Source organism: Carassius auratus, chromosome 14 (genome assembly GCF_003368295.1).
Source record: "Carassius auratus strain Wakin chromosome 14, ASM336829v1, whole genome shotgun sequence".
Taxonomy (NCBI): Eukaryota; Metazoa; Chordata; class Actinopteri; order Cypriniformes; family Cyprinidae; genus Carassius; species Carassius auratus.
Window position 1 is genome coordinate 23460936 of NC_039256.1, and position 10886 is coordinate 23471821.

At 37.9% G+C, this 10886-nt stretch overlaps 2 protein-coding genes across 3 annotated transcripts; one reads left to right on the forward strand and one right to left on the reverse strand.

Annotated features, from left to right (window-relative positions):
* The first annotated feature begins 211 nt into the window (after positions 1-211).
* On the forward strand, positions 212-2960 carry LOC113114051 (beta-crystallin B1-like). Of its 2 annotated transcripts, XM_026280765.1 has the most exons (6): positions 212-311; positions 665-762; positions 851-969; positions 1054-1186; positions 1264-1406; positions 2279-2450. In XM_026280765.1, exons 2-6 carry the CDS (start codon positions 670-672, stop codon positions 2448-2450), a joined length of 660 nt encoding a protein of 219 aa, XP_026136550.1. In that variant the 5' UTR covers positions 212-311; positions 665-669. The 2 variants fall into 2 exon arrangements, with proteins under 2 accessions (XP_026136550.1, XP_026136551.1); XM_026280766.1 differs by lacking the exon at positions 212-311 and having other exon boundaries at positions 670-762; positions 2279-2960.
* Positions 2961-3350: 390 nt separating this feature from the next.
* On the reverse strand, positions 3351-10572 carry LOC113114513 (calcium-binding protein 2-like). The gene is made up of 7 exons (XM_026281424.1): positions 10347-10572; positions 9155-9397; positions 4631-4661; positions 4407-4538; positions 4091-4200; positions 3863-4010; positions 3351-3597 (listed from the first exon to the last, which is right to left on the reverse strand). Exons 1-7 carry the CDS (start codon positions 10431-10433, stop codon positions 3572-3574), a joined length of 777 nt encoding a protein of 258 aa, XP_026137209.1. The 5' UTR covers positions 10434-10572; the 3' UTR covers positions 3351-3571.
* Between the last annotated feature and the right edge of the window lie 314 nt (positions 10573-10886).

The window sequence follows — 10886 nt, forward strand, 5'->3', positions numbered from 1 at the left end:
AGTTCATTTATTACAATTTGAGTTTCTCTAAAAGCAGATGTCCCCCAGATTACTTATATATTAGGCTCAAACATCCAAGTTTGTGTGGTGGATGAATTATTTTCCTCTCTGGCTCTCGCATACTCTCTTTCTCACGCTGTGCTGATGATGAGGGGCTTCTTTTCTGTGAGTATGCTGAACACGGCATGTTTCATTGTTTCAGTGTAATCCTCACAGACTCAGCGCCAGGGTATAAGAGCTGAGAGCACGGTCAGACGCAAACACTCTCAGAGTGAACCCTGGGTACGGACACACACTCACTGAACACACAGGTAAGACATCAAAATATCCACTCACACATTAACACTTTATCCACTTACACATGAAAACTTTAACCTAATAGCTATAGAGTACAAGAGGCTAGTTTTGATTTGCAACACCATCATCAACACCAACACCCCACACTACCCTTCGCCCCTACCACTTTAAAATAGTTCCCCCCCCCAAAGACCCCTTACATCCATTCCAAACATATGTTTTTTATATTTTTCATCTCCTAAACTTAATCCCTCTCTTCCAGCATCAAATACTGTATATTATAGTGGTTGCCCGTGTCATTTCTGAGATATATTACAGTTATATGAATATTCTTTCTTTTAATTTTCTATTATTAATTTTACCTCAGGCGCCATGTCTTCCAGTGGAGAAAAAAAGACTGCCTCCCAGACCGACGGCAAGGCAGCCCAGAACAAGAAGTCTGAGATGGGCATGATGTCCTACAGGGTAAAGCTTTCTAATAAATATACACATGTGCAATTCTGCTTGGTCATTGATTTAATATGATAATAATCAGTTTCTCTCTTTCTTTTAGATGTATGTGTTCGACCAGGAAAACTTCCAGGGACGCATGATTGAGATTAATGCTGAATGCATGAATGTTTGTGAAATGGGCATGGACAGAGTTCGCTCACTACGTGTGGAGTGTGGCCCGTAAGCACCTCTGCATCTATATTAAACACTCGTGATTTACAGAGAATAAGATATCTCACTCAGCTCTTTATGTGCCCTCTGCAGTTTTGTGGGCTTTGAGCAGATGAGCTTCTGCGGTGAGATGTACATCCTGGAAAAGGGCGAGTATCCTCGTTGGGATTCTTGGAGCAACTGCCAGAAGAACGACTACCTGCTTTCCTTCAGACCCGTCAGAATGGTGCGTAAATGCTCTCACAATTCTATGTCCATTGTTTGAATGCTTTTACAATGCATTTATTGTGTTTTCTCCTGAAGGACCCTGAGAAGCACAAGATCTGCCTGTATGAGGTGGGCGAGTACAAGGGCCGCAAGATGGAGATCATGGATGATGACGTTCCTAGCCTGTTCTCCTATGGATTCACCGACAGAGTTGGCAGCATCATGGTCAGCTGTGGAACGTAAGTGCAAAGTGTCTTTAGCCAGTGAGGTTTCACTCTGTCAAACCTCTGTGCACTTGTGGCGATCACAAATGCTTGACAGTATTGACAAATGTGGCTTTCAAGCATTTATTTAACTGTAAAATAGAGGTAATACTTTATAGAAATAATAGAGAAAGATATAACAATAACATCTTGCACAACAAGATGCTTACAATACTAGATGCATAATTGAGATATTTTATTAATACTATTTTTATTATATTTATATTTATATTTTTTAAATGTCTATAGGTTTTATTCATTTTTATTTCAGCTTTAGTTATTTTACATCAAGTTAAGCCAACTGAAAAATAGTAATGTTGCCTTGCAACTAGCTGAAATAAAATAATTATATTGTACAAATATTTGATTTACATATGAACATATATTTGTGTACTATAATAACCCTGGTTTAAATATATAAATCAGTTTATGCATGGTATAATCAAGGGTCCATTAAGGGTGCAAAACTATATAGTATTTTATTTAGTTTATTACTTATTTTTTTATATTTTAGTTACGAAAAGTGTTTATATTTATAGTTTTCATTTTAAATTGTTATTAGTTATTAAGTTATTAGTCTTTTTTCAAACATCTTGGTAGTTTTTAGTCATTTTTATTTGTTTTAATTTTAGTTATTTTAGTACATCAAGTACAACTAAAGGAAAAAGAGAAGTTTTGCATTGGAATCTAGCTAAAATAAATGAATTAAAAATATTCAAAAATATATAGTAAAAAAATAATTATATATATTTAAAGTATTTTTTTATGGTTTTAGTTTAACCCTGGTTTAAATACTAAAGCTAGTACACTATCAAGGGTGCACAAACGAACCTCTTTGTTTTCTTCAGTTGGGTGGGCTATCAGTACCCCGGATACCGTGGCAGCCAGTACCTGCTGGAGAAGGGTGAATACAGACACTTTAACGAGTACGGCGCCCGTTGCCCTCAGTTTCAGTCTGTGAGGCGTATCCGTGACATGCAGTGGCACCCACACGGCTGCTACACCATGGCCAGCAAGTGAGGGCCAGACCAGGAGAGGAAGAGGAGAGGTGGAGTAGAGGGAGAGGGGCGCAAGAGGAAGGAGAGGAGGAGAGATGTCTGAGAGGCTGCATCTTCCCTGTGTTGCTGCTATGAAGGGGCAGATAGTTTTGGGATGACAGACTTCCTGGCTCACATTGCAGTCTGTGTCTGTCGAGCTGTTAAAGCCCAGCGGTGCTGTGATTCTCCAAGGCCTCTGAGTGACTCTGTTTGGGACAGGGGCACCAATAAAAACAATTCCCTCATCCTCCCTATTTCCTTTCCTCTCTTTCTCTCCTGCATGGTTTCTCTTTTTCCTTCCATAATTTATTTCAATTTTTTGTCATCTGTTCTTTTCCCGGCTCACATCCCCCTTTCCCCAGGAGGATGGAAAGAGAGAGGGAGAGATGAAGGGATGAGGAGAGGAAAGCTCCTGTGCCCCAGAAATCTCCCTCTGCCCGCTGTACAGAATCCTGGTCACCTTTTGAATAAAATGCTAAAAGCTTGACACAGACTTTTGTCTTTGTGAATCCATCATCATGGCTGTCAACAAAAATCTTGAGAAACTTGCAGTAATAGAAATGCAAAACCGTAGTGCATTTTCATAGGAACGTGAAACATGATGTTAGTTTACACTTTGTAGACTTACATCCTAATTGTTAGCATTTTAATTATGTTCGATTATTTTAGGCCTATGATAACTAAATTATATGAGAAATAATTTTACATAAACCAGCAGCCATCTTGGATGTTTATTGGAAAAAAATTGTTTTTATTGATTTCATAACTAAATAGTTTGCTCACTATGATAAGAAGAGACACAAACAGGTAATTAATAAATCACTGTAATCAAATGATTTTATAAAAAAAAAAAAAAAAAAAAAAAAACTATACAAATTCAGTTCACTCATAACCGGACAAATATATCTTTGAAAATACCAATTAAATAGTACATTTACAGCATTACTTTATTAAAAGGAGAAACAGCTCTTAATAAAGCTTACATCATAAATAAAATTAAAAGTAATTTTTACAACTGGTATCTCTTGAGCCATATCGAAAACATTCAGATAGCTGCACCATGTGACCCTCTTAGAGTCTCGTGATGAAAATAAAGTCTTTCTGTCAGCGTGACATCATCCTCACAAACTCTGGAAGATTGAGTGAGGAAGAAGAAAACAAAAAGAAACATTCAGCAAGGTAAACTAAAAATGTTTAGAAAAGCAAGTATTAAGCTGATGATACATGAGGCAATGTTTTGAGCAATGGAGAGACACAGGGTCCACGACCGATCTAAATTAGCCACATAGAAATTTGTCACCCATTCTCAATGAGAAAGTGCCCAAGCAAAATTGCTCAAAAAGTCGACCCGTGTAACATCAGCCACTTGTCATTATTTTTTCATCAGTCCTTTACCTTCAAAATCAACAAGTCCGTCCCCATTGAGGTCGGCATCACGAAGTATATCGTCAATATCCCTGGGATTCAGCTGCTCCCCCATTAGCTTTTTCATGGCTTCTCTCAGTTCTGTGACGCTGATTTGCCCATCACCATTGGAGTCAAACTGCACAGCGGGGAATTGTCGGTAAGGACACTGACAGCTGCAGTCAACACAGTGGTACATGTGTAAGTGAGTGTGTTTACCTCTTTAAAGGCATCTCTGAGCTCCTTGACTCCGATCATGTCTGCTGTCTCTGCCAGCATTTTGGGCCCCATGAGCTCCACAAAGTCCTCAAAGTCAATTTTACCCCCACCTAAAAAAATGCAGGAATCTTTCATTTAATACAAATATATAATATTTATTATTATATTTGATTTATTTTTGACTTCCCCCACCCCCAAAATCCTACATTTTCACAATCTCAAATTTCCTCAGACGTTTGAACTATAATACAGCAAAATAATGTTTGCATGAAGGCACCCAGATCATAAATGCTCTCTGCGTGAGGAAGTAACTCACTTATTTGTTGACTCAGTTCAATGAGTTCCATCTCTGTCGGCATGTATCCCATCGTCCGCATGCATTCGCCCAGGTCCCGGCAGTTGATGTAACCTTTGTTCCTATCAAACTCCTTAAAGGCTTCTCTTAGTTCTGCATGAACACAAGGAAAGAGGTGATGAAATGCATGAACAGGATGTTTTCCAATCTGAATCTTATGTGAGGTGTGTGCTTTCTATGAATACCTTCTATCTCCTCTGGCCTCAGCTCCCTGTCCTGTTAAATCAAGACACATCATAAGATGTTTAACGTTGATGCATTTAAAGACATGTCTCGGTTTGACATGTGTCTTTCTGAAAAAACAAGCAGATTCAAACTAAACATATGGGTGGGTATGTGGAAATGAGAAAGTTGGACAAAATGTGAGTTTAAGGACTGGTTCCAGTTCATAATAATGTCGTGACACGGGTAGTCACTAGATTAAACAGTGAAGGTTGCCTGGCAACAGCTAAAAGATAAGAAGATTTGTGGGGTTTAACTTGAGGAGGACCCAGAGAAAGACGCAACACATTGTCCAGAGTGCGGATGAGGTTAAACAGAGTGCCACATGAGAAAATCCCACAGATGATTCTCTTTCCCATTTACAGCTTTGGGTATAATACCCAATACCATATAGTACACACACACATTGGCATAAACCAGTGGATTACATATGTCATACATCCAGTGCTAAATACTTCAGTTAAACGAGTTTCTCCACATGACTTGAGCATTGTAAAAATGTGTCATTCATCTCAATAAGAGACGATTTTTGTATAAATATGGATATAATAATATATATAAATATTTTGCCGTCAAATGATTATTCGCTATTAATTGCATCCAAAATAAAAGTTTTTACACAGTCTATATTTATTATGTATATATAAATAATAAACAGTCCACATGATCTTTTACAACAAAGTATTGGAGGGAGTGAAATGTAGATGATTCACAATCATGATGAGAAAACCGCTGAAATGGCTGAGATGATGTGATCTTTTGGACTAAAACATGGAAGAATGTAGATGCTGAGACACTTTGATTTTAGTTGTCCATAGTACATACGAGCTGTGACTTTGCGAAGCCCTGTCTTAGGAAGATGCATGCTGGTCCAACGATGTTATGTAGCATGGTGCAGTTTTGGACTAGTGCATTCAGGGGCCCCTTAAACTCAGAAGTTACTTCATTTTCTCCATCTGCTTCTCCGGGTGGGCGGGGCTCTGGTGCCTTTGGCCCAGCCCCTTTACCCTCAGCCACACCCTTAGGGTGGGGCCACATTTTACTTGAGACATAATCTAATTAAGCACAGTTTAGTCAATTTGTTTGACATGTCCTACTGAAGTGTAATAATAATATAATATTATTGAAATACTGATTATACTGTCTTTACAATATATCTACAAGTTATTAAGCTTTAAAGTATGATTCCTGTCAAACTCATTTCAATATTACAATTAACACTCAGTCCACCAATACATAGGCCCTGACTTTTGAATATATTTCTCTTACCTTGTTAATTTTGTTTTTCATGGATGGCTTGGTGCAGTTTCCCATGCTTTAGTCCTCAGTGAAGACGTTTCACACCTCTCCTCTTCTGCCCTTTTTATATAATTAATTTATCGAGTGGACAGACAATACAACACTCACCTGCTTCCATATTAAACTACTTAAAGTCCACATTGTTTAGTTACTAAAACTAACCTAACAAATGTATCTACAAACCTTTGCATTCTTTCTCATCTCGGACCCTCTCTTATAACTATCCCAACAAAGCAAATCACAAATAACACTAACGTTTCATAGAACAAGCATACTTTTAACTATTCTTGCCATCTTTACATCTCATATAATCAATCTCCACGTATCTCCCTCTCTACTCACTTTCCTTACAGATTGCAGTCCCATGGAAATGATTTTGTTTGCTGGCTGAAAGAGAGAGATGAAGAGCGGGGGAGGTAAGGGGAGGGTGAGAATTAGACGAGAAAACGAGAAGCTTTTTTAATCCCCCCAGTTCAGATTAATGACGGAGAGCCATGGCATGATGTACAGAAAGAGCACAAGGGGATTCGAGAAGAAATAAAGAATAAGTGCAAGAAAAAGCAGTGGTCAATTAATCGGGTGAAATTCTGCCATTTTACAATTTTCCATTGACCATTTTTTTTCTTTTTCAGAGAGCTTGAAGTACATATGGTGCAAAATAAATGTACATTTAATTCACTCTGTAATGTTCAACATCAAATTACCATTAAAAAATAATTTATAAATGGTCTGATGTCTGACATAAAAAAAAGTTAAAAACAAAGTTTCAAGACAACATTTTTTTCTAAACAAAGACACTATACAAAATGAAGAAAAATATAGTGGGAATATAGTAAAAGCAGTGAAAATGAAATACTGAAAATACAGTTGTGTACTATACTAGATCGCTCATCAATTCAATTTGTGACACTTTTCATGGAAAAACATTTGTTCCTTTTAAATGATTATCCCAAAATCATGCTGGAGAACATCATTAGGCTTTAGCCAAACCTGCGGAGTCCACTATTAAAGAAAAACAAAGGCAAACCAAATAGAAAGATATTCTGAAATTCATGCAAATTTTTTCAGCTGAAACATTTACTCAAATTGCTGTGGTCAGAATATAATTTGCATTAAAAATGGCAGCATTTCAGATTTCACAGCCTTTATATAGGTAGACCACTCAGAAAGAGTGCTTAGCTAATAACATTATTATGAAGAAGATGAGAGAGAAAGATACCAAGTTGATAAAGTTGTGTGTGCGTGTGATAATCCAGTCTAATCAGAAAACACCTTTGGGCAGATGAACAGAGAACCCTTCTTTAATCCTCACTCATATTTTACTAAAACCCAGCGACCCAGCCCTGCGTTACCAGCCTGTCAGAAATATAATCTTCTCTAATCCACACACACACATACACGTTTGAGTCCTAAAATGTGTTTCTGTTCCAGGTTCGTCGTTTAAAAACGATGAGCAAATACATGGATGCTGCTGTTTATTGTATTATAGTGTATAATAATAACCATCATGATGCAAGTGTGATGTGTATGAGGAGGAATTTATTTGAGTCTGCATGTTTGGGCCAACAGCTTAGAGTCAAGTCAGATGAGGTCACTCTGTGAGCAGCAGAGCATTGTGGGACTGGAGTCCCAGATGTGTTTGTGTTCACCAGCTGCTGCTCATGCAGACTGAGTGAGTAATAGCAATCGTATCGTGTTCTGTGTGTAGTGACAGAGAGACACGACAGGACAGAAGAAAAATTATCCTTTCAGGTTATACTGCTATAATCAGTGGGGTTTTCTTTGACATTAGAGATAAAAAAGAAAAAACTCTACACAGAGATGCAGAACAAGTGTTTCAGAACAAGGATCTTAAAGCAGTGGCCACTAGGAGGTATTGCCAGGCTAGAAAATATTGGATTTATATGATATAAAATATTAAAACATGTTTTAATAATTAAAATACTGATTGAATTGTTCAATAACAATAGGGTTTTTTATGTGTCCTTGGTATCAAAAGATTTGAAAGCCCCTTTCTTAGACTACACTATCTTAAAAAGTGCATTAATAGCTATATAGAAACTATTCAAATTCATGGTTATAAAAAAAAAAACACCTTAATATGTTGTAACGGTTCAGTTGGCCAGAGATGGAAAACAAAACCTGGCTATCAAACTCTCTGTAGTTTGAGATCCTTGTTTTTGAAGACTGCCATATGTGTAGCGGGGATTTCATTTATTATTAAATCGATTTAGAAATAAAACACTGTCTTTGGATAACCCACGCATTTAAGTGGAGAGTAGCCTATACCTCACATACACAGTTCAAATGCCCTGCTCTATTTATAGACTTAAGGATAATCAGATGTCAGACTAAACTATGTGTTAACTTTTATCTAACAATACCTATTCTCAAGTGACTTCAACTAACGGATAGAGTTTCAGTGAATGCTCTAATTATATCTACTGAGCAAACTAAAAAGACCAGTTTAGCATATATAATAGATCATTATTTTTTTTTCATGTAGTAAAGAAAAGCAAGAAAATATGTTAATTCACAGCTTAGGCAATGACTCAGTGAATGCATCATCCTAAATTAGTGTGTAGCTATCTATGTCTCCAAGCCAATTAAATAATTATGACAATAACAAGCAATGATCCCTCTTCCAGAAAGGTGAGTGGGCAAGATTGGGTTTCTAGTGTGCTCACCACTGGTGATTCAAGCTCAATATCAAGTGATTAGCATTGGGTGCAAGGTTATCCTAGTGTGGGAACGCAACACCACAAGGCTAAGACCAGGTCATGAGCGGGTGAACAATGCACGAGGGGACAGATGTGCTTGTTAGGACAGCACCTTAACCTGTCATCTCATGCCTGACAGTCACCTAACCACCTATCAGCTAATGAAGTAAGTCACTCTGGGACAAAAGTACCTTCCCAGAACATTAATGTCAAAAATGCAAAAAGTATATACTGTAGAAAAATGTTTTCCCAGGCAAAAAACAAAAACAAAAAAGTACATCATATGGTAACATGAACTGGTTTCAGTCAAGTCAAAACTTAACTGAATAGGGTTATTATTAGCGGAGCGTCCATATGATGTATCAACAGTTACCTAACAGAGCACGGATAAGGAAAAGAGCATGACATGAAAATATGTGCATGGGATATGAAGGATGGCCTCCAGGGGGTGATCTTGTGTACTCTTACTTGGCCAAAAACAGAATCAACGATAGGGCCGAGGTCGAGTTCTTCCTTCTCCTTTGGTTCCCCAGTCTCAGCAGGCTCCTCCTCTTCTTCCTCCTCACCATCTCCTCTTCTGCTGGGTGGATGGATGGGCTGGTTCTTTTTCTGTCCCATCTTAGGTCTTGTATTACTGTTAAATGCCTCCACCACACCCGTTTCTACTTGCTTCCTCTGTTTCTCCACCTTCTTCTTGATTGCGGCCTGGACCTGTCAGAAGACACAGGAGGTTAGACATTCTAAATCAAGCGGATGATTAATTAGCAACCGGGAACATTTACATATCTAATTATAACCATAATTGCAATTACAATCTTTGTAATGGTAGTGAAGGACACAAAAGGTGTGATTATAATGTGTTATTTTTAAGAAAAGAAAAAACTTACAGTGGGTGGAGCCAGAGCACTGGCTGGTCACTGTGGATGGAGCTAAAACTAATCAAGATTTGACTGACAGGTTCTTCAACAGTCACTCTAGTTTGTGCGCACAAAATTTCTACAAACATTGCAATGGTCGGAAGAACAGAATTCTACATATAATACATCCAAAATGTAAAAATGTTATCTAGACCTACTTCACTTTACTGCAACACTCAAATCCTGCAGATTTAAAGTTTGCACTCTTTTAATTCAGCTAAGAGGCCACACTGATCTTCAGTCGTGGTAAAAAAAAAGTATAGTGTGACTGGCCCTTGTTCCAATCAAATTAGACTGTATTGTTTTAATGACAATATAAACAGCATGCTTCACAACACATCGTTTAACTAATCATCCAGTGCAATTACAGACTAAACACTTAATTGCAATTTCAATCTAAATCTGCACTAAAGTTACTGAACAATCTCTCCGTCTTCTATTGGTCGGTCAAACAGGTAGCCCCGCCCCCAAACTTATGTCATTGATTCTGTCACTGGTCAGAGTGCTCCAACAAACAGTACAATGTTCTGATCGTGCCACAGAGTTTAAGCTTTTCATGGAAATCAATCTAATGATGGTTTATGTATAGTTGTCTGTGCATATTAAGCTGGGATAAAATAATGTATTTTAGCATTACAAAAATGACTGACTTTACCTTTTAAGCATATTATATTCAGAATTGAATATTTTAAAGACAAATGTCTATAAAATGCACATGGAAGCACACGCATGCAGAACTCTACCTGTTTGGCTGTTCTCTCCGGTGGAGCGTTCATGCCGCTGGTACTACCTGCCCCTCCTGCTGATCCTTCTCGAATAATCATGAACATCCCTGCAACAATGGCACACTCTCTCTTTCTCTTCCTCTTCTTTCTCTCTCTCTCTCTTTCTCTCTCTCTTACAGTAAGACTACACCTGTTTTACCCCTCCCAGTACAGGCCTATCTGAAGTTTCTTCCGTGCAATTACAATTGTTACTCTACTGTGAATTTCTCAGAACTGTATTTAGTAACTCAAGCTCAATTATGAAGAGGTGGCAAATGTGGTAACTGTTCTTTAAAAAGCAAAATAAATTAATTAATGCTTCTTTCTGTTTTTCCACATCTTTCAGTCTATACTGACACCTATCTCTTTCTGTCGGACTCTAGCATCCGCTCCTCCACACAAGTCTATGGTTTTTGATCCCTCTCTCTTCCCAGGTGTGTTTTATCCAGGAGGGCAAAGAAAGACTGAAGGATACCGTGTCTGCTTTTTGGCCTTCTAACATTCAGGAGGTGACACTCT